The 23873-nt window shown below is 45.3% G+C and overlaps 1 protein-coding gene across 1 annotated transcript; it reads left to right on the top strand.

Moving 5' to 3' along the window:
* Nucleotides 1-1578: 1578 nt before the first annotated feature.
* TRIML2 (tripartite motif family like 2) lies at nucleotides 1579-15601 on the top strand. The gene is made up of 7 exons (XM_033213311.1): nucleotides 1579-1978; nucleotides 2236-2331; nucleotides 5897-6091; nucleotides 7638-7778; nucleotides 9463-9485; nucleotides 9648-9748; nucleotides 14870-15601. The coding sequence occupies exons 1-7, from the start codon at nucleotides 1793-1795 to the stop codon at nucleotides 15436-15438; spliced, it is 1311 nt and encodes a 436-aa protein (XP_033069202.1). The 5' UTR covers nucleotides 1579-1792; the 3' UTR covers nucleotides 15439-15601.
* The last annotated feature ends 8272 nt before the right edge of the window (nucleotides 15602-23873 follow it).

Here is a 23873-nt window from a genome sequence, read left to right as displayed (position 1 = left end):
ACACAGTGATACCCCCTCTCTTACTAAAAATACAAAAAATCAGCCGGTGTGGTGGCGGGTGCCTGTAGTCCCAGCTACTCGGGAGGCTGAGGCAGGAGAATCGCTTGAACCCGGGAGGTGGAGGTTGCAGGGAGCCGAGATCACACCACTGCACTCCAGCCTGGGCGAGAGTGAGATTCTGTCTCATAAATAAATAATAAAAACAAAAACCTTTTTCTGAAAAAAGAAATTTCTAGCTAAGTGGCTTTTTTATTAGAAAAAGTCAGAATTACAAAGGACTTAGGAAGAAGGACATTGGGGGCCTTCTTCTTGCCAAAGACGGGCACACCGTTGACACACGCCGGTTGTAGGGCATCCGCGGCTCAGCCCGGCCTGTCTTCTTCCCGTGCGGCCACCTTGGTAGGAGTCTGACCTGTCGCTTTCCCAGCGCGGGCCCGGGGACCCCGGACTTGGCCTCCCCGCATGCGGCCTACGGCTTCCCGGGTGGGCAGTCGGGGCCTCCACCCGGCCCTGGTCCAGGGGCGCGCCCGCCGGGGCACGACGGATCTTCCGGGGCCAGGCCCTCCAGGGGCGCAGCCGCCGCCACCCGGGAGAGCGTCTCCTGGCCGGTCACCTGCAGGGCAGGAAGCTCCGGGGCGCGAACCGACAGCTGCGGGTTGGCGACTGAACCGCGTTTCCGGCTGCCGCCACCGCCAAGATGGAGTCGAAGGCGCCAGGGCGCTCACGTCCGGACGCGGGCTGCGCGTCACGTCACTCCTAAAGTTTTATTTCGGAAACAAAATTATTGAGAAGAGTGGCTTGGTGTCACTGTTTTGCAAATCTGTTCAATGGATGGCTTCTTAGAAGAGCCGTTTTCGGGCTGGCGCGATGGCTCACGCCTGGAATCCCAGCACTTTGGGAGGCCGAGACGGGCGGATCACGAGGTCAGGAGATCGAGACCATCCTGGCCAACACGGTGAAACCCCGTCTCTACTAAAAATACAAAAAAAGTAGCCGGGTGTGGCGGCGGCGCCTGTGGTCCCAGCTCCTCCACTCGGGAGGCTGAGGCAGGGGAAGGGCAGGAACCCGGGAGGCGGAGCTTGCAGTGAGCCGAGGTCACGCCACCGCACTGCAGCCTGGGGGACGGAGCGAGACTCCGTCTCAAAAAAAATAGGGGAGCTGTTTTCACTTTGCTTCCCCGTTCCTTCCGTTGCAGTGTGTTTTGAGCCGCCTTGTCGTCCCAGCTACTCCAGAAGCTGAGGTGGGAGAACCGCGGGAGCCCGGGCGTTCGTTCACCAGAGGCTGCAGTGAGCTGTGGTCACCCCACTGGACTGTGGACTGGGCGACAGAGCAAGACCCCGTCTCTCAAAGGGAAAGTATTTTAATAACTTTTTCAACTAGTTGTGGGTTTTTTCTGTAATTCTATCAATGAACTTCTTTCGTACGATGCCTTTTGAGCACTGTTTTCCCCCAATTGACTCATAGGTGCGTGCTGTTCCTTGTACTTAATTTTCAGCCTATTGCTCAAGATTGTCCGAAGACCTGAGGGGGAGCCCCGCTGATCTTAGAACACTGGCCTAACTCTATCTTTTCCCCAAGCAGGCAGCCGCCAGAAGTTTGTTGGATTTGAGGAGTCCAGAGCGCCGACCCGCTCTGTCTGCGTGGACTATTTCCTTGGATCTTTGTGGACCCTGAAGTTGCCAAGTGTGTGTGCCTGCTCCAGAAAACAAAGGAAGCCACCATTGTTTCTCATTCGGAGTGCAGGGAAGTATCTCAGCAGAAGCAAACAGTCCAGTCTTCAACACCTACCAGGATGTCCAAAAGGCTCAGCCCTCAGTTACAGCACATCACGGAAGATGCCTGTTGTGAAACACACCTGGAGCCGATACAGCTGTTCTGTGATGTTGACCAAATCACACTCTGCAGCAAATGCTTCCAGTCCCAGGAGCACAAACATCACATGGTGTGTGGGATACAAGAGGCTGCTGAGAATTACAGGGTAAGAGTCAGGCAAATCCCAAAACACTGGCCAACTCCTATACGGATGAAATGGACAGATATTCCAGTCCTCCAAAACCATTATCTTAGTTGATGTTTATTAAAGAATATTAGATAAGAATATTAGATAAGGTTGAACCTTCAACCTAAAGGCTAAGAAAATACACACTCAGAGTTGTTGGCTGTTGAACTCTAAGGTTAGGAATCCAGCTGTTGTAAATCAATGATCTCACCTGGAATTCTGTGCTTTCTCTCTAGAAGTTATTCCAGGAAATATTGAACACATCGAGGGAGAAACTTGAAGCAGCTAAAAGCATATTGACTGATGAGCAAGAAAGAATGGGGATGATTCAGGTCAGTGCTTATCGTGATTCTTGGGGGAAAATTACCAGTAATGTTGTTAGAAAAGAGTGTATTGGCCGGGCACGGTGGCTCAAGCCTGTAATCCCAGCATTTTGGGAGGCCAAGACGGGCGGATCACGAGGTCAGGAGATCGAGACCATCCTGGCTAACACGGTGAAACCCCATCTCTACTAAAAATACAAAAAATTAGCCGGGCGAGGTGGCGGGCGCCTGTGGTCCCAGCTACTCGGGAGGCGGAGGCAGGAGAATGGCGTGAACCCGGGAGGCGGAGGTTGCAGTGAGCTGAGATCCGGCCACTGCACTCCAGCCCAGGTGACAAAGCAAGACTCCGTCTCAAAAAAAAAAAAAAAAAAAAGAAAATCGTGTATCATGAAGTCAAAAGACAAATCACAAAGCAGGAAAAACATGTACAATCTATAGGAAGGAAAAGTGCTAATATCTTAATGTATAAAAAGCTCTTTAAAGTCAGTAAGAGGCTGGGCACGGTGGCTCATGCCTGTAATCCCAGCACTTTGGGAGGCTGAGGAGGGTGAATCACTTGAGGTCAGGAGATGGGGCCAGCCTGGCCAACATGGTGAAACTCCATCTCTACTAAAAATACAAAAAGTAGCTGGGCGTGGTTGCACGAGCCTGTAACCCCAGCTACTCAGGAGGCTGAGGCAGGAGAATTGCTTGAACCAGGAGGGGAGGCAGAGATCGCAGTGAGCTGAGATCACACTACTGGACTCCAGCCTGGGCCCCAGAGCAAGAATCCATCTCAAAATAAAAATAAAAATAAAAAATCAGTAAGAAAAAGACTAGAAACTTAATTTTGAATAATGATGAAATAAGAGTTGGCAGAAAAGAAAGTGTAAATATATTTTAAATACATTGAAAGAATCTGAACTTTTGTTCATGGTAAGAGAAATACAAATTATATTGTGAGTAAAATGGCATTTGCAATGCTATTTGCAATGATCAAAAAGATGAGTGACACCATTCGTAACAATGACATAGGAGAATGAGCATCTCTTGTACTTCTGGTTGCCACATAAATTCTGAAACCCTTTAAAGAGTGATTTGAGAATCGCTCTCCAGATTCGAGGGTTCACCACCTGTTAGGCACATTCCACTTCTAATTTCAGACTGTATCTTCATACTTAATCCTGTTCTGTGCAAGGTATCTCCGATTCTGGGTCTTTTCTCTCCCTCAGTTTTTAAAGGAAGTAAATGCCTAGTTGGGGAAGATAGTGGAGGAGAATTGCCTGTGGCTAAGTAAGAACTTTTCAGCTGATCCCCCTTTTTTTCTAAGTTTCAAGCACCACATGTTCAGCCAATACTGAGATCTCACCGTTTGCCAGGAACTGTGCAAGCTGCTAGGGGCGCATCAATGGAAAAAAAAAAAAAAAAAAACCAGTTCTGCTTTTGTGGAACCTAAATTCTAGTGAAAGTAAATAAAATAAGTTTAATGTATAGTATTTTTTTTTTTTTTTGGAGACGGAGTCTCGCTCTGTCGCCCAGGCTGGAGTGCAGTAGCTGGATCTCAGCTCACTGCAAACTCCACCTCCCGGGTTTACGCCATTCTCCTGCCTCAGCCTCCTGAGTAGCTGGGACTACAGGCGCCCACCACCACGCCCAGCTAGTTTTTTGTATTTTTTTAGTAGAGACGGGGTTTCACCGTGTTAGCCAGGATGGTCTTGATCTCCTGACCTTGTGATCCGCCTGTCTCGGCCTCCCAAAGTGCTGGGATGACAGGCTTGAGCCGCTGCGCCCAGCCTAGTGTATAATATGTTACATGGGAAATGTTTTAAAAAATTTTTTTAAGTGAGAAAGAAAGCAGTGTAGTTAGCTTTTAAATAAAGTGATCAGAACCTTGTTATTCAGAAGGTGGCACTGAAGGAGGTGAGGGATTGAGCCATGCAGTTGTCTTGGGGAGGAATATTCTACGCAGAGGGAAGGCCTGGAGGCTGCCATGTCCTGGCTGGAGCTGGGTAAGGACATGGGAGCTGTAGGTGATGAGATCAGAAGCAGATGGTCAGTCATTCAGGGTGGCTAGCCTGCAATGAAATACAAGGTTCAAAACCCCTGGAAGGTTTCGCCCAGAAGACTGACATGGTTTAACTTCCGTTTTCATAGAAACATGCTAGCTGCCAAATGAAAATAGACATTAAGATAGTAAAAGCAGAGGTGGAGAGACGCATAAAGGGACTTGCAATAATCAGGGAGAGATGATGGTGAGCTGGGGGACAGGTAAAGAGGTGATGAGAAGTGGTCAGGTTCTTGATAAATCTTGATTTCATTGAATCTTTTTTTTTTTTTGAGACGGAGCTTTGCTCTTGTTGCCCAGGCTAAAGATCAGTGGCTCGATCTCACCGCAACCTCCGCCTCCCGGGTTCAAGCGATTCTCCTGCCTCAGTCTCCCAAGTAGCTGACATTATAGGTGCCCATCATCATGCCCCGCTAATTTTTGTATTTTTAGTAGACACGGGGTTTCACCATATTTGTCAGGCTGGTCTCGAGCTGCTGACCTCATGATCCACCTGCCTCAGCCTCCCAAAAGTGCTGGGATTACAGACATGAGCGCCCGGACAATTTCATTGAATCTTAAATAGCTTAATAGAGATGCTATTTAAGCATCTCTAAGATGACCACTCCCAAATATATATCCCTAGCCCAGACTTCCAAAAGGTAATAGACTTCATGTCCAATTTCCTACTTACTATCTTTACTTGGATGTCTAATTGACTAATCAAATTCATCACATCCCTAACTAATGCAGACTCCTCACTTCTGGAATCCAGCCCTTCCATAGATTCTCTCTCTATATTTTGATAATTCCATTCTTCCAGTTGCTTAGCCTAAAATTTTTGGTGTCTTTCGTCCATGACTTCTTTTTTCCCCACACCTCTTACCCAAGCATCAGCAAATCCCATTGGCCCTTTTCCAGCGTCCCGGTCTCCTCCTCTGTTGACAGAGGCTGTAGCTTCCTTAGTTTTTCCTTATTGATGAACATTTCTTCGTCTGCATTTTATGTTGTAAAATTGTGTTGATGTCTTGGCTGATGTTGACTCAAATTCCATTTGTCCTTTGGGTTTATTCCTTCTGTACTTTATATTTCCTTGTCTTTTTGTTTTGTTTTGTTTTGTTTTTTTTTGGAGACAGAGTCTAGCTCTGTTGCCAGGCTGGAGTGCAGTGGTGCGATCTCGGCTTACTACAACCTCCGCCTCCCGGGTTCAACCGATTCTCCTGCCTCAGCCTCCCAAGTAGCTGGGATTACAGGCATGTGCCACCACGCCCAGCTAATTTTTGTATTTTTAGTAGAGACGGGGTTTCACCACGTTGGCCAGGATGGTCTCAATCTCCTGACCTTGTGATCTGCCCACCTTGGCCTCCCAAAGTGTTGGAATTACAGGTGTGAGCCACTGCGCTCAGCCTTCCTTGTCTTTATATTGCGGTTAGAGATGGAAAGAACACATTGTGGTCAATGTAAGATACATATATGTAACTATTATAATGTGTGTGTGTGGTGTTAATCTATCATGTTTAACCTGAAGACTATCATGTCTATATGAGGAAGGAAGAGGAACAAAATTTTAAAAGGATGATTGAGTCTGAATATAGTATGAGACTCCGGTTGCTGAATGAAGAGTGCGAGCTGAATCTCCAGAGAGAGCGAGAATGCATGTCTGACTTGAACTTGAGAGAAGGCCTTCTGAATCAAGTGATCAAGCTTGCCACAGAGCTAGAGGAGATGTTCCAGGAAATGCTGCAGGTGAGATGTTGAAAACAACATCCTCTTTGAGAAATGAGCAAAAGAAGAGCTGAGCATTATGTCAGTTCCAGAGTAACATATCCAGTGACAACCACACATGTATTAAATGAATTACATACCTACCTGGCAACTCTATTTCTGTGAATTTATCTTCACATGCATATAAAAAGACATAAATACAGCACAATATACCTATAAATATATTTGTACACACATTACTGTATTACACTTCAAATATGCTGACACACATAGAAAAAGATACCTGGATGAGGCAACACTGACACTGAGTTTCAGTTCAGAGCCGTGGTTTAGAATTCTCCTTCGAAGCCAGATGAATGGAGTTCCTGAGTCAGCTGTTCCCTGGCTCCTGGGTGGCCTACGACGTGCTGTTTAACTTTTGACTTGGTTCCGTTAGCTGTAAACTGCACATAACAATGGCCCCTCATTTATAAAATTATTGTGAGATTTGAGTGAGGTAATCTGCTAAGCTTATTAAACAGTGTCTTGCTTCATGTTAAGCAGTTGATGATTAGGAGATAATACAATTATAACATTTATTCATAGCAAGAGGTTAGAAACACCCTGTATTTATCAATAGAAGACTCACAACATGTGCTCCGTACATACACGGAAGAATGCTCTTCAGCCTGTTAAGATGGTGTCACAGCTCTGTGTGTATGAATAAGGAATGTTCTCCAAGGAAAAAGTAAGTTGTCGGATTAGTAATCGAATATAATAAACTATCACTTATGTTTCTGTTCTTTCCCCCTAAATAACATACGCACGTTGCTTATGTGACTACCTACGTAAAGTATACTTGGAAGGATAAAAAGAAAACTGATATGAGTACATAATTGTGTATTTCCTATTAATCTATATAACTTAATTTTAATGGATTTCAAGTTAATGAAAAAATAGGGAACCTTCTGAACAGCCACAGAAAAAACATGAAATGTTTCAGGTACATGTTAATTTGAGTAAGGGCTGCATGTACCCTCATCTGTGTCAGCTTAAACATACATAATGGGGTCAAAGAATCAGCTGTCTCTTGAGAGGAATCCTGCTTCAACAATATCATGGTCTTGCCTAATTATGTCTATTCCTGGGGTAGCAGGCAGAAAAGCAGGTTTGTTTTGTTTTGTTTTGTTTTCTTTCTTTGAGACAGAGTCTTGCTCTGTTGCTCAGGCTGGAGTGCAGTGGCACGATCTTGGCTCACTGCAACCTCTGCCTCCTGGGTTCAAGCAATTCTCCTGCCTCAGCCTCTTGAGTAGCTGGGATTACAGGCGCCGCCACCACCCCTGGCTGAGTTTTGTACTTTTAGTGGAGACCAAGTTTCACCATGTTGGCCAGGCTGGTCTCGAACACCTGACCTCATGATCTGCCAGCCTTGGCCACCCAAAGTGCTGGGATTACAGGCGTGAGCCACCACGCCCAGCCAAAAAGCAGGTTTTTAAAGACATGGTTGAATTAATCAATAGGAGAAGTTACTGAACTCTTGTTCCTGAACTTGAGGTTGTTAAATAGTAACAAAGAGACGCTTCTGCAGAGACTGAGCCATGTGGGGAGAGAGAACATGAAGAAACTGAAAGAGAATGAAGTCAGGGTTTCTGAACAGATCTGCAGCCTCCAAAAGCTCACCACAGAGCTTGAGAAGAAGTGTGGGGAAGGCGCCTTAGCATTGCTCAAGGTAAGATGCTGGGGAAAAGAAAATAAAATTCATTCCAGTATTTGAGAAATGAGAAGTGGACAGTACTCATTAGGGGTTGCCGCCAGAACACAATATCCAATGATCTTCAACTATAAAAGAAGACTGCACGACTGTTTCAGCTGCCAAAAGCATTAGGAATGGTCGTAGCACAGTGTGGAGCTGCTTCATGAGATTCATTCTCACCTTAAAGCAGTAAGTTTGGATTGAAATGTGACACAGTGTGGTTAATAACTGATGCGTCAAATTATGATACATCCATACAATGAAATATTCTGTAATCATAAAGAATAAAACAGCTCTATAGGCACTAAAAGAGTATCTTCAAGCACTCAAGTGAAAAAGAAAGATGCAGACTGCTTTTTGTTTGATCTTTCGATAGTAAGTATATACACACACACACGTGTGCTTGCTGGCATTCACAGACTTTCTGGCAAAAAAATATAAATATATAGTCATCTGCGATAATCTTGAAACAAGGGTGAGATTATCTGCTATGGTCTGAATGTTTGTGTCCCTCCAAAATATTTATGTTGACATCCTTTTCCCCAAGGTGATGGTATTGGGAGGTGGGCCCTTTGGGTAGTGAGTGGGGCTTGGGGCAGAGCCGCTGTTAAAAGGATTAGGGCCCTTATAAAAGAGGCGGAGGAAGACCTTGCCCCTTCAGCTTGTGAGGCTGGAGATGGAGGCTACCTAGGAGGGCTGGAGCCCTCACCAGACACTGAATCTGCCAGTGCCTTGATCTGGAAATTCCCGGCCTCCAAAACTGCGAGAAATGAATTTCTGTTGTGAAGAAGCTACTCAGTCTGTGGTAAGTATTTGCATATTTTGAATTTTGTACAGTAACATACATTTCCTTTTCAGAAAGTGGGTTATCTTTTTTTTTTTTTTTAGATGGAGTCTCGCTCTATTGCCCAGGCTGGAGTGCAGTGGAGTGATCTTGGCTCACAGCAGTCTCTGCCTCCCGGGTTCAAGCGGTTCTCCTGCCTCAGCCTCCCGAGTGGTTGGGATTACAGGCGCCCACCACCACACCCAGCTGATTTTTGTATTTTTAGTAGAGATGGAGTTTCACCATTCTGGTCAGTCTGGTCTCAAACTCCTGACCTCAGGTGATCCACCTGCCTGGGCCTCCCAAAGTGCTGGGATTACAGGCATGAGCCACTGCGCCCGGCCTTACTGTCTTTTTAAGACTGTACATATCCCTCTGCTAGGCTTATAATTGCAAGTGAATGCGCTCATCTGGAAAGCGTCTGCAGGTAAATCCTTAGGAATCAGTTCAGTCCTTGAGCATGCAGGCAGGTGTGGCTTTGCCTGCCTCCCACTGCCCTCCCAGCCAGCAGCCCCCTGACCTGCTCAACTCTGGCCACCCCCTGCACGGAAAGCAGATAGATGCTCGCGTTCTGAAGACAGAAATGATTGCTCTGAATAAGATGACTGGGGTGAAAGATAGAAAACATTTCCCTTGGGGATACAACAACATGATTTCATGCATTTTTCTGACTTTTTCTGTTTCCATGTTAGAATTTGTTCATCTGATAACTAGCATTATGAGACTGAAGACATGACATGGAAATTGAGGTTATTGTAGGGGATATTTTCCTGGGCACAGATTGCAAAAGACGGCTCAAAAACCCAGTAGTAACCCGGTCTCTTTTCTTTCCCTTAGAATGCAAAATACTCTTTAGAAAGGTGAGTTTTCATTTTGGATACAATTGGGTCAGAACCAGAGTCCAATAAGATGTTGATTGGGATAAGGAGAGTGCGTTTGCTGGTAGGATGTCATGGGATCCATCTACGAGACCAAGGGGCCTGTGGTCTGTGCAGATGACTGAGGCTGTCCTTTCCCTTCAGGAGCAGGTCACTGCTGCTTGAGCGTCTAGAGCCCGCTCACATCACAGACTTGAGTTTGTGCCACATAAGAGGATTCAGCAGCATGTTCAGAGTACTCCAGAGTAAGTTGACACGTGTGAACGCTCACATGGCTCTGTTCTGTATTTGAGAATCGGGTGACTTTCCTGCCATAAATGGAAACAAATTCCAGTAGTTGAAAAATTTTAGGCCAGCATCGTGGGTCACTCCTGTAATCCCAGTACTTTGGGAAGCCAAGGCGGGCAGTTTGCTTGAGGCCAGGAGTTTGAGACCAGCCTAACTAACATGGTGAAGTCCCATCTCTACAAAAAACACAAAAATTAGCCAGTTGTGGTGGTGCACGCCTGCAGTTCCAGCTCCTCGAGTGGCTGAGGCAGGAGAATTGCCTGAACCTGGGAAGCGAGGTCGCAGTGAGCTGAGATCACACCACTGTACTCCAGCCTGGGCAACAGAACGAGACTCTATCTTAAATAAATAAAAATTTTAGGAGACTGGAGAGCTTAATATGTTGTACATATTAGATATCGATCAAGAAAATAACTGTATGATCTTATATGAAAGCTTTTCCCACGCAAATTCTTTTTTATTTATTTATTTTTTTGGAGATGGAGTTTCACTTTGCCCAGGCTAGAGTGCGGTGGTACGATCTGGTACGATCTTGGCTCACCGCAACCTCCCCTTCCTGGGTTCAAGCGATTCTCCTGCCTTGGCCTCCTGAGTAGCTGGAATTACAGGCATGCACCACCACACCCGACTAGTTTTTTGTATTTATAGTAGAGACGAGATTTTACCATGCTGGTCAGGCTGGTCTCGAACTCCTGATCTCAGGTGATCTTCATGCCTTGGGCTCCCAAAGTGCTGGGATTACAGGCGTGAGCCACTATGCCTGGCTGCAGATTCTTGACCAGTTTCCCAGCCATGAAACATGATTGCAGGCAGATTCCACTGCTGAAAAATGTGAACTTCTAGGGGAGACATTCAGCACGTATAACAAAGGGTTTGTATCTCCTGTCCTTATCGCTTTGCCTTTTCCAGAGCATCCTATTGATGGAATCCTCCAGTGGGTGGCCTTCCGAGGCTGACAGCAGACTGCAGTTGAGATACAGAATGTCCAGACTGCTTCATGTATCAGTAGTTTGCTTATTTTCATTGTTGATAAGATCCCATTGTAGAAATATACTATCATTTATTTATCCTTTTGCAATTCTATGGACGTGAGTTGTTTCCAGCTCTGTGCTATAAATATGAGCATGCAGGTTTTTCTGTGGGCATAGCTTCACAGTTCTTGATTGACTGTCTAAGGGTGAGATTGTCAAACTTGTTTTCCAAACTACCTGTGCCATTTTGCCTTCCCACCAGTAATGTGCAAGATTCAGTTACTCTATATTCTCACCAGCATTTGGTATTGTCAGTTTGTTTTACTACATCCAACCCAAGAGATGTGTAGTGGTGTCTCATTTGAATTTGCATTTCCAGAATAACTAATGATGTTGAGCATATTTTCATGTGTTTATTTTCCCTCTCTCTCTACTTTGGTGAAATACATGTACAAACCCCTTTTTAAAATTGGGTTGTATGTTTCTTGAGTTTTATCATTTCTTTATATATTCTGTTCAGCAGTCATTTGTCAGATATGTTTTGCAAATATTTCCTACCAGTTTGGTTTATATTCTCATTTTCCTAATACTGTCTTTTAAAGTGTAGAGGTTTTGCATTTTGATGAAGTTCAATTTATCAATTTTTTTCTTTTATGATTTGTGCTTTTTGTGTCTTATTTGAGAAATTTTGCCAAAGCCAACAAAGATTTCCTTCTAAAAGTTTTATGGCTTTAGGTTTTACAGTTTTAGGTTTTACATTGTGGCCTATGAACCATTGAGAGTTAATATCTGTATACAGTTCACAGAATGGTGCAAACCCTCTCCTCCCCCCACCTTTTATTTTTATTTTTTGTCACATGTGTATCCATTTGTTCCAGTTTCATTTGTTAAAAACACTACCCTTGTCCATTCAATTTACTTGGCCCCTTTGTTGAAAATCAACTGGTATATGTGACCAGATGTATGTGACTCTAAGAGGTCTATTGATGGTTGACTTTATCCATGTGATCAGGTCTATTTGTGACTCTAAGAGGTCTATTGGTGGTTGACTATCCATGTGACCAGGTCTATTTGTGACTCTTAAGAGGTCTATTGATGGTTGACTGTATCCATGTGACCCAGGTCTATTTGTGACTCTAAGAGATCTATTGATGGTTGACTATCCCTTTGCCAATAGCACATTGGCTTGAATGATAACTCTGTAGGAAGTCTTGGAAGCAGGTACTGTGCATTCTCCAAATGTATTCTTTTTCGGAATAGTTTTGGCTACTGTAGGTTGTTTGCTTTTCCACATAAATTTTGAAATCAGCTTGTTGGCTTCTTCAGAATGGACCGCTGGGATTTTTATTGATATTACATTGAATCCGTAGACCAATTCGGGAAGAATTGACATCTTGACAATATTTAGTGCTTTCCAGGAATACAAAGTATCTCCATTTATTTAGGTCTTAGATTTCTCACATTAGTGTTTTGTCACTTTCAGCATACAAATGTTATATGTATTTGGAGATGTATCCCTAAGTATTTTATGTTTTTTAGTGCCACTGTAAACGGTATTTTAAAATACCAATTTCTAATGGACATTTCATTCATTTCTAGTTCATTACAAGTATATAGAAATGGAATTGTTTTATATATATTGACATTTGTACCCTATTACTATGCAAAACTCACTCATTAGACAGTGGATTTCTGTAAATAGATCCTTCGGGATTTTCTACAGTATGTGAGTATGGATGGTTTATTTCTGCCTTTCCAGTCTGCAAGCCTTTTCTGTATTTTCCTTGCCGTATTCTACTGGCTCAGACCTGCAGTGTGTTGAATAGAAATGGTGAGAGCGGACACTTGCTTATTCTTGATCTTAGGAAGAAAGAAGACATTAAGTCTTTACTGTAAATTCTGATACAGCTATAGGGCTTTTTGTTGTTTTGTATTTTGTTTTTTGTGTTTTTTTTTTTTTTTGAGATGGTGTCTGGCTCTGTCACCCAGGTTGGAGTGCAATGGTGAAGTCTCGGATCACTGCAACCTCCTCCCAGATTCAAACGATTCTCCTGCCTCAGCCTCCCGAGTAGCTGGGACTACAGGCGCGTGCCATGACACTCAGCTAATTTTTGTATTTTTAGTAGAGACGGGGTTTCACTCCATTGGTCAGGCTGGTCTCAAACTCCCAACCTCATGATCTGCCTGCCTCGGGCTCCCAAAGTACTGGGAATACAGGCGTGAGCCACCGCGCCTGGCTATAGGTTTTTTTTTTTATGACTGCCTTTCATCAAATTGAGGATGTCCCCCTTTATTTCTGGTTTACTAAGAATTTTTATCATGAATCAATGTTGAATTTATCAAGTTCTTTTTCTCTTGAGATGTTCCTGGTTTTTCTTCTTCAACCTTTTCTTGTTGTTGTTCTTTTTGAGATGAGTCTTGCTCTGTTGCCCAGGCTGGAGTGCAGTGGCACGATCTCGGCTCACTGCAACTTCTGCCTCCCAGATTCTAACGATGCTCCTGCCTCACCCTCCTGAGTAGCTGGAATTATAGGCTGCCACCAGGTCCGGCTAATTTTTGTAATTTAATAGAGATGGGGTTTCACCAGACTAGTCTCAAAGTCCTGGCCTCAAGTGATCCGTCCGCCTCAGCCTCCTGAAGTGCTGGGATTACAAGCGTGAGCCACTGTGCCCGGCCACAGCTGTGCATTTTTCCAAAGATAATTTGCATCTGTTTCTGCCAGTCTCCTGGAAATACTGAGAGTCTCAGACAATGTATTTAAAATTCAAGACATGTAGCTTTTGAGACCACCCTAATAATGTGAATTGGCCTTCAAATTCAGAGATTTAAGTTAATTAAATTTACTGCAGTCAAATAATAGAAATTAAGTTGGATTCCTCGTTACAGAAAGTAGGAAATAAAGGCTTTCCAGGTTTATGGCTTGGACAGCTGAAGCAGTAAGGGAGCTGTGAACTCCCTTAGTGGAGACTGCAGAGGGCTGGCCTTGCAGTTCCATTTTGGGTATATTATGTCTGAAATTCCTGTGTTTTTTCCAACTGGTATTTTGCTGTTTATAGAGTGAGTCATAAACACAGGGAAGGTCTTTGAAACTGAAGCACAGTTACCTGGAGGTGGCGAAGGAGAATCTACTACTTGAAAGGAGTCCCAGGAGCAAGCCCTGTGAAAGGTCACAATAGTTAGAGGTTGGGCAGAAAGAGGTGAGAGGAAAGAGACAGGAAGAAGGTGTATTTGTGCAGGTATGAGGAACTCATTGAGCCTGCCTGTTCTCAGCGTGAGTTTCTGGAGGGTCCTCACAGGTGTTCTGTCCTCCACTGATGAATTCTCTGATGTACTGCCTGATGTCCAGGGCCTGTTGTCAGCAATTTCCAGGCCTCTATGTTACCCTGTGGAGATATTTAAGATGTGTAGAGTACGTCATTGGGAGGGCCATGAATGAGTTGCTGCTAGCTTACTCCTCTGTCCGCTCCAGGCTTGGAGATCTGTAGAAGACCAGGGTTGGGTCCCAAGTGATACCTGGGTAGAACTTGGCACCAGGACAGTTTGACAGCCTCTGCGGTGAAGGCGTTTTTTTGTTGTTTGTTTTGACATGGAGTCTTGCTCTGTCGCCCAGGCTGGACTGCAGTGGTGCGATCTCGGCTCACTGCAACGTCTGCTTCCCGGGTTCAAGCAATTTTCTACCTCAGCCTCCCGAGTAGCTGGGATTATAGGCGTCCGCCACCACACCTGGCTAATTTTTGTATTTTTAAAATAGAGATGGGGTTTTACCATCTTGGCCAGGCTGGTCTTGAACCCCTGACCTTGTAAGCCACCGCGCCTGGCCGGGTGACGGTGTTTCTAAACCTTCCTTAGCCCATTCGCCTTTGTTTTATTCTTCCTGCTCAGGCAGACTGTGTCCCTTTCCTTATCTTACGGACTTTTTCCTCCACGAGGTCCAGATTGAAGTAAAGTTTAGAGGTTCCTTTTTCTGGACCCTCCCAAATTGCCTCTCCCGTGTCTGGGCCTGGGGCTTGTGCCCACTCAGTGGGAAGCCCAGGCATGTTAGAAATCACGTCTCTGGCATTGGCGTTGGTGAACTCCTGCGTTAACGAGGGTTTTCTCTCCTGGCAGGACATTTAACGTTGGATCCTGAAACAGCTCATCCCTGCCTGGCCTTATCTGAGGACCTGAGAACTGTGAAATTGAGGCATGGGCAGCAGGATGGGGCTGGCAACCCAGGAAGATTGGACTTCAGTGCCACGGTGCTGGCTGCGGAGAGCTTCACCTCAGGGAGGCACTACTGGGAGGTGGACGTGGAAAAGGCAACCAGGTGGCAAGTGGGCATATACCACAGCTCTGCAGACACGAAGGGCAGCACGGCCAGAGCTTCCGGAGAGAAAGTCTTGCTCACAGGGTCGGTGATGGAGACAGAGTGGACCCTCTGGGTCTTCCCCCCTCTGAAAAGGCTCTTCCTGAAAAAGAAGTTGGACACAGTTGGGGTTTTCCTTGACTACGAACACGGGCAGATATCATTCTACAATGTGACCGAGACGTCCCTCATTTACAGTTTCTCCCATTGCGCCTTCCAGGGAGCTCTCAGGCCTGTGTTTTCCCTCTGTATCCCAAACGGAGACACAAGTCCAGACTCCCTCACCATCTCCCCGCAATACGGTCCTTGTGATGCTACTGTTAGCCCTTAATCTTCTGTGTGCAAAATCCAAGGCCACAAGAGACCAGAAAGTGGGAGAACAAGACATTGAAATAATTTTTGTAAACTAACCCAATAAAAAGCGTTCCAGGAGTTGGAGCCTGATTTAATATGCGGAGCCTTTGCATTTGTGTAACTGTCAACACAAGTGTGTGTAGTGGAAGAGGTTGCACTTAACTTGAATCAGAATGATAATAACAGGGAAATCCTACACTAATGAGAACAAATGCATATGCATCGTAGGGTTGGGGAATTAGAGAAGAAATATAGTCTGGGGTCCTTAGAACTAGGTTAGGAACTCGATAGATTTCGGAAAACATTTGCAGAATCAGGTAGATCAGGAATGAAAGCAGGACTTTATTTATTTATTTATTTATTTTTATTTTTTTGAGACGGAGTCTCGCTCTGCCGCCCAGGCTGGAGTGCAGTGGCTGGATCTCAGCTCACTGCAAGCTCCGCCTCCTGGGTTTAGGCCGTTCTCCTGCCTCAGCCTCCCGAGTAGCTGGGACTACAGGCGCCCGCCACCTTGCCTGGCTAGTTTTTTGTATTTTTTAGTAGAGACGGGGTTTCACGGTGTTAGCCAGGATGGTCTCGATCTCCTGACCTCGTGATCCACCCGTCTCGGCCTCCCAAAGTGCTGGGATTACAGGCTTGAGCCACCGCGCCCGGCCAAAGCAGGACTTTAGATGTAAGCATGCCACCATGAGGAACAGAGACATCCCATTACTGACAGTATCAGGACTTTCTAACATTTTTATTCCAAATAGAGAATAATAATTTATATAGATATTTTATGTGGATAAGAAGGAGGAGTTGTGGAAAATGTGAATATTTTAAAATTTTATTTTTCTTTTTTTTTGAGACAGAATTTCGCTCTTGTCGCCCAGGCTGGAGTGCAGTGGCTTGATCTCGGCTCACCACAACCTCCCAGGTTCAAGCAGTTCTCCTGCCTTAGCCTCCCAAGTAGCTGGGGTTACAGGTGCCCACCACCACGCCTGGCTAATTTTTGTATTTTTAGTAGAAGCGGGGTTTCAACATGTTGGCCAAGATGGTCTTGAACTCCTGACCTCAAGTGATCCCACCTGCCTTGGCCTCCCAAAGTGCTTGAATTACAGGTGTGAGCCACCGCGCCTGGCCTACCTCTTTCTGATAAGAACAATTTGATTTATCAGAAGAAGCCCAATAGGTAATGCTTTGAATCAGGTAAGTAATATCAATGATGCCTGGTGTTCACCCTGTTTCTCTATTTGGTGATCTCCTGGCAAATGCTTTCCCTTACATCCTTGCTCAGGGATGGCTGTATAATGCTGAGAAAATAAGTATCTACATAGGGACTTTCATGTTTAAGTTTTATTATACTTTATCTCCTTTAATATTTTTAACAACCTATGAGTGTGCATTAATGTTATGACTCATATGTGGAAACCGATGCTCAGACAGCTGATTTGTTTTTTCTAATGTTATTTAGCTGTTATGTATCTAGTAACAAGGAGAAGGAATTAAATCCAGACCATCATCGGATCAAAAAGCAAGCTCTGCCTTGACTCCTATCACACAGGGATCTGTTGTAATGAGCATGACTAGGTGGAACGGTGGTTCGGTTTTACTCAGATGTTCTAAAAATGCAGGTCAGTTCCCACAGAAAACAGAAGCAGCATATCAGTTACACTGACCTCTGTAGGTAGGCTCTGGCTCGTGGAGGCCAAGTTCTTTAGGATGGGCAGAGGAGGAAGGAACGAAAGGCAAATGTCAGAAAATTGCCTCTGTTGACTCATGGGAGTCAAGGAAGATGTAGGATCTTACTTGTCTGTCTTTTGGGGCAACATTTTTGACCATTTCGAATTCTCAAAATGTGCTTTTAAAAGATGTGAATAAGTATATTCTGGTAAAGATATACCCTTGGAAAAGTCACAGTGTGTCTTTATGCTGAATCACATGAAGAATTGGGGGAAGTGGCTCTGATTGGAAAAGTCAGCATCAGGTTAGATAAGTGAGCCGAAAATGAGATAATTATTTGAAACATTGCGACGAAGAATTCAGAGCAGGCCAGGCGCGGTGGCTCACACCTGTAATCCCAGCACTCTGGGAGGCCGAGGCGGGTGGATCACAAGGTCAGGAGATCGAGACCATCCTGGCCAACATGGTGAAACCCCATCTTTACTAAAATATAAAAAATTAACCAGGCGTAGTGGTGTGCACCTGTAGTCCGAGCTACTCAGGAGGCTGAAGCAGGGGAATCACTTGAACCCGGGAGGTGGAGGTTGCAGTGAGCCGAGATGGCACCACTGCTCTGCACTCCAGCCTGGCAACAGAGCAAGACTGTTTCAAAAGAATTCAGAGCAATGGCTCTCAAACCCTTACCTAATTTTTTAAGAAAAGATAATGATGACTCATAAAGGATAATGTGAGATGATTTAGCAATAAATGTATGATTAATGTTCAAAACCCAATAATACACATCTCCATGTCTAGCTACTGCAAATTATAAGCTAAAACACTTTGGATCAAATATTGCTATACAACCTCCAACATAAAAATGAAATTGTTTATAATAAGCTAGAACATATGATAAGCCAAACTAGTGGTTCTCAAAATTGCCCCAGCTCCAGAGGGAACATTTGACAATGTCTGCAGCAGTTTTTTGGTTGTCACCAGAAGAGCAGTGCCACCAGAATCTAGTGAGTAGAGACCAGTGATGCTGCAGTATATCCTGCGGTGGACAGTGCAGCCTGATGCACGAAGAATTATTCAGCTCAAAACATAGCAGTGCTGAGGCTGAGGAACCGTGATTTAAACCAACAATAATAGTAAAAAACAAGAGTAACAAACTTTGAAAACTCAAATCAGAATGTTGTTAAACCATTATCTGCAGTCTTTCTCCAGAGTACAGGAATTCCTAATGTACCCATTTAGTGGGGGCTTTGCAAGTTATATTTATAACTTGGCATGATCTCGGCTCACTGCAACCTCCACCTCCCGGGTTCAAGGTATTCTCCTGCCTCAGCCTCCCAAGTAGCTGGGATTACAGGCGCCCACCACCACACCCAGCTAATTTTTGTATTTTTAGTAGAGACGGGGTTTCACCATATTGGTCAGGCTGCAAGTTATTGTTTTTTTTTTTTTTTTTTTTTGAGGCGGAGTCTCGCTCTGTCGCCTGGACTGGAGTGCAGTGGCCGGATCTCAGCTCACTGCAAACTCCATCTCCCAGGTTTACGCCATTCTCCTGCCTCAGCCTCCCGAGTAGCTGGGACTACAGGCGCCGCCACCTCGCCCGGCTAGTTTTTTTTGTATTTTTAGTAGAGGCGGGGTTTCACCGTGTTAGCCAGGATGGTCTCGATCTCCTGACCTTGTGATCCGCCCGTCTCGGCCTCCCAAAGTGCTGGGATTACAGGCTTGAGCCACCGCGCCCGGCCTGCAAGTTATTTGTTAACAGCTAATTATCTTAGAATACTGAATTTAAGAGAAAGAATAAATTAATATATTGACCTTACCTTGTGAATATCATAATTAATAACTAAGTAGGTTATTAGTTAAATACTTTGGTCATAATTCTATACATTTTCATCTGTTTTGTTTGTTTGTTTATTTTTGAGATTGACTCTCTGTTGCCCAGGCTGGAGTGCAGTGGCACGGTCTCGGCTCACTGCAACCTCTGCCTCCTGGGTTCAAGCAATTCCCTTGCCTCAGCCTCCCGGGTAGCTGGGATTACAGGCATGCCCCCATGCCCAGCTAATTTTCTGTACTTTTAGTAGAGATGGGATTTCACCAGGTTAGCCAGGATGGTCTCGATCTCCTGACCTCATGATCCGCCTGCCTCAGTCTCCCAAAGTGCTGGGATTACAGGCGTGAGCCACCATGCCTGACCTTTCATCCATATTTTTAAAAATACATTCATAATGTCCAGAAACTCCAGTTCCAACTAGTTCCGCCTGCTGCAAGACCCCCTTTGAACCTTCCAACCCAGAGCAGAGCCTATGTCTTTGCCCTATTTCTCCATTCTGACACACGGGTAAGACTGTCAGGGTTGTGCACTTAGACAGAGAGCCTGACTTAGAGCTTTGTTCAACCAACAGCGTTTTCGGATGATCTTCCAAGGAGTCCAGCAGTCAACATTTCTCATCTTTTGAGCAACAAATAATTACAAATTTCACCTTCACCTATTCTTTCTCCTTCTCTCTTGCAATCAACCAATTTTTTCCTACCTTGTATTGCCTCCGAATTCCTGTGGGCTTTTAGGAAATCCTCACCTGGAGATCAGGGCTTGGCAAACTTTTTCTGTAAAAAACTAGGTAATTAATATCTTAGACTTTATTGGTCATAGTGTCCCTCTTGAAACTAACTCTGCTGCTGTAGTGCATACACAGCCAGGACAGTGCTTAAATTAATGCATGTGGCTCTACTCTTCCAATAAAACTTTATTTATAAAAACAGGCCCACAGTTTGCCTACCCCGCTATAGATGATTCCTTTTCTCTTTTCAACATTGAAACTATTCCTCAATCAGGACCTTCTAAAATTAACTGTTAAAAAGCTAACGTAGGCCAGAGGTGCTGGTTCCTCCTGTAAGACGCGCACTTCAGGAGGCCCAGGCAGGGCGATACCTCGAAGCCAGGACTACTTTGCGACCAGCCTGGGCAACACAGCGAGACCCTGTCTCCACAAAAGATAAATTAGCTGGGCATGGTGGCTTGCACCTGTGGTCCCAGCTACAGGGAAGAGTGAGGTGGGAGGATCACTTGAGCCTAGAGTTGGAGGCTACAGTGAGCTATGATTGCACCATTGCACTCCAGCTTGGACAACAGAGAGAGATGTCTCCAAAAAAAGTATGTGTGACTGTATCTCCTGGTTTTTTTTGTTTGTTTGTTTTTTTGTTTTGAGACAGAGTCTCGCTCTGTCGCTCAGGCTGGAGTACAGTGGTGTGATCTCAGCTCACTGCAACCTCCACCTCCTGGGTTCAAGCAATTCTCCTGCCTCAGCCTCCCGAGTAGCTGGGATTACAGCCATGTGCCACAAAGCCCGGCTAGTTTTTGTATTTTTAGTAAAGACCGGATTTCATCATATTGGCCAGGCTGGTCTCGAACTCCTGAACTTGTGATCCGCCCACCTTGGCCTCCCAAATGCACTCTGGTGTGTGTGTTGGTTTATGCTATCCACTTCTGTGTTCAGTCCAATCTGCTTTCTGTCTCTTTCTGCCTACAGGCCTTAATAGCTTCCATATTGCTAAATCCAACTGATTTTATTCCTTTTTTTTTTAAGATGGAGTTTCGTTCTTGTTGCCTAGGTTGGAGTGCAATGGTGCGATCTCCGCTCACCACAAGCTCTGCCTCCCAGGTTCAAGTGATTCCTCTGCCTCAGCCTCCTGAGTAGCTAGGATTACAGGCATGCACCACCACGCCCAGCTAATTTTGTATTTTCAGTAGAGACAGGGTTTCTCCATATTGGTCAGGCTGGTCTGGAACTCCTGACCTCAGGTGATCCGCCTGCCTTGACCTCCCCAAGTGCTGGGTTTATAGGCGTGAGCCACCATGCCCGGCCACTTCTATTTCATATTACTCAAGCTCTCAGAAGTAGTCAATGCTATTAATCTCTTTATCCTCAATAAATTCTCCCTTGACTTACAGGACGCGTGCTATCCTCATTTTACTACCCTTGTGCCAAATGCATCTTTCCCTTTAAACTTGTAGTAAATACTTCCTGTTCCTTCCTAGGATCTCATTTCTCATTCACTTCTCCAAGTGAACCTCATGTCCACAGCAGAAACGATCACCTCCTCAGAAGTGACCCCTAAATGTGTACCGTTAAGTGTTGCATAATGGTGTTTTGGTCAATGATAGATCATATATATGACGGTGGTCCCACAAGATTACAATACTGTATTTTTACTGTACCTTTTCTATGTTTAGATACACAAACACGTTGTGTTACAGTGTGCTGTACAGGTTTGTAGCCTAGGAGAAACAGGCTACACCGCACAGCCTGGGGAGCAACCGGCTGCACCATATAGCCTGGGGGTGCAGCAGGCAGTGCCACTCAGGGTATGTAAGTACACTGACATTTGCGCAAGGACAGCATCGCCTAAGGTTGCATTTCTCAGGAGCTGGGGGGACACACACGACTACTTCTAACCCATGATTTCCATTGGTAAAAATCGGTTCATCAGAGGTGAGAAAAGTCTTACCCATTACAGTGGCTAGGGCGCTCCAAAAGAGCCCAGTCCATAAATATGTGCAGAATATATGTGGTAGTAACATTTCATGAGGGAGGAAGTGATTGAGGAAAAAAGTGCAAAAAATCTGTGGAAGGATCTAGGATCATCTCAAAGGTTTTCATTTTATAGCGCTGTCGGGTTTTAACCAGTTTTGTATCTAACGTAAGAAAAATGTTGAGAGACATTGCTCTACCCCAAGTGTTTTTGTTTTTTTGGGGTTTTTTTTGAGACAGAGTCTCCTTCTGTCGCCAGGCTGGAGTGCAGTGGCGCAATCTCGGCTCACTACAACCTCTGCCTCCTGGGTTTAAGTGATTCTCCTGCCTCAGCCTCCCGGGTTGCTGGGACTACTGGCGCCCGCCACCATGCCTGGCTAGTGTTTTGTATTTTTTAGTAGAGACAGGGTTTCACCATAGTGGCCAGGCTGGTCTCAAACTCCTGACTTCGTGATCCGCCCACTTCAGCCTCCCATAGTGCTGGGATTACAGGTGTGAGCCGCCGCGCCCTGCCCAAGTGTTTCTTTAAGCTTTATAGTTGTGTGACCAACTTTTCGACATACCTCAAAATTTTATCTTTTCTGCTAGACCCAGTGGTCATCCTGTGCTCCCAGAAATGTTCCTTTCCAGCATACTCACAAAGTTGTCTGCTTTCCACTGTCTTCACGGCCACCATCCAGGCCAAGTCTCCGTCCTCACTTGCCTGGTTTCTCCATTTCTCATTCCTGACACGTGTGAGTGTCACACTGCCACAGGTGTGAACTTTTTGAATTATGGCCGGGCTCAGTGGCTCACGCCTGTAATCCCAGTACTTTGGGAGGCCGAGGCAGGTGGATCACCTGAAGCCAGGAGTTTGAGACCAGCTTGGCCAACATGGTGAAACCCTGTCTCCACTAAAAATACAAAAATTAGCCAGGTGTGCTGGCGGGTGCCTGTAATCCCAGCCACTCGGGAAGCTGAGGTAGGAGAATTGCTTGAACCTGGGAGGCGGAGGTTTGCGTGAGCCAAGATCGCACCATTGCACTCCAGCCTGGGTGACAGAGCAAGACTCCATGTCAAAAAAAAAAAAAAAAAAGAGAAAAGAAAAAGAAAAAGGAAAATGCAATAAAGTAACATTAATGAAATAGTGGAGCTGGGTGAGTGATGTTGGGGTTCTAGGGGAAAAATGCCTGCATAAGAACTAAAAAGTGAGTAAAGGATATTCAGGCAAAATGGTGCATTCGTTTGCTAGGGTTGCTATAACAGACCCCCACAAGCTTGGTGGCTTAAACTACAGACACTTACGGTCTCCTAGTTCTGGAGGCTAAAAGTGTCAAATTGGTTTCTTCTGAGGACTTTCCAGGCCTCTCCTGGCCGCTGGTGGCTTGCTGGCAGTCCCTGGTTTTTCCTTGGCCTGCTGCTGATACAGCACTCCCTGCCTCACCTTCTTCTTCACTTGGTGTTCTCCCTGTATGGCTCTGTCTCTGCATGGGGCATTTTTTAAAATAAGGGCACCAGTCATATTGTGATAGGGCTTGCCCCACAATATGGCTGCATTTTTTTTTTTTTTTTAAGAGATGGAGTTTCGCTCTTGTTTCCCAGGCTGGAGTGCAATGGTGTGATCTCGGCTCACCACAACCTCCGCCTCCCAGGTTCAAGCAATTATCTTGCCTCAGCCTCCCGAGTAGCTGGGATTAGAGACATGCACCACCACGCCCAGCTAATTTTGTATTTTTAGTAGAGATGGGATGGGATTTCTCCATGTTGGTCAGGCTGGTCTCGAACTCCTGACTTCAGGTGATCCCCCTTCCTCAGCCTCCCAAAGTGCTGGGATTACATGCGTGAGCCACTGCGCCCGGCCAATATGGCTTCATTTTAACCCAATAATAACACTGTTTTCAAATAAGGTCACATTCTGAGGAAGTAGGACTTTTTTTTTTTGAGACAGGGTCTTGTTTTGTCACCCAGGCTGGAGTACAGTGGTGAGATCTTGGCTCACTGCAGCCTTGACTTCCCAACCTCAAGCGATCTTCCCACCTTAGCCTCTGAGTAGCTGGGACTATAGGTATGTGCCACCATGTCTGTTTCTTTTCTTTTTTGTTTGCTTCTTTTTTTGTATGTGTATTTGTGTGCGTGTGTGTGTGTGTCTGTGTGTGTGTGTGTGTGTGTAGAGACAAGTTTTCACCATGTTTCCCTGGCTGGTCTCAAACTTCTGGGCTCAAGTGATCCCAACTTGCTGGGACTACAG

This window comes from Trachypithecus francoisi, unplaced genomic scaffold (genome assembly GCF_009764315.1).
Source record: "Trachypithecus francoisi isolate TF-2019V2 unplaced genomic scaffold, Tfra_2.0 Lachesis_group1, whole genome shotgun sequence".
Classification (NCBI taxonomy): domain Eukaryota; kingdom Metazoa; phylum Chordata; class Mammalia; order Primates; family Cercopithecidae; genus Trachypithecus; species Trachypithecus francoisi.
This window is presented reverse-complemented; position numbering and strand designations above follow the sequence as displayed.

What these genes read in the sequence shown, in the direction of transcription:
- TRIML2 (XM_033213311.1), top strand. Translation starts at nt 1,793, where the DNA reads ATGTCCAAAAGGCTCAGCCCTCAGTTACAGCACATCACGGAAGATGCC. An exon ending in TGTTCCAGGAAATGCTGCAG is followed by an intron (nt 6,092 to 7,637) that starts GTGAGATGTTGA and finishes ACGCTTCTGCAG; the next exon opens with AGACTGAGCCATGTGGGGAG. An exon ending in GCGCCTTAGCATTGCTCAAG is followed by an intron (nt 7,779 to 9,462) that starts GTAAGATGCTGG and finishes TCTTTCCCTTAG; the next exon opens with AATGCAAAATACTCTTTAGA.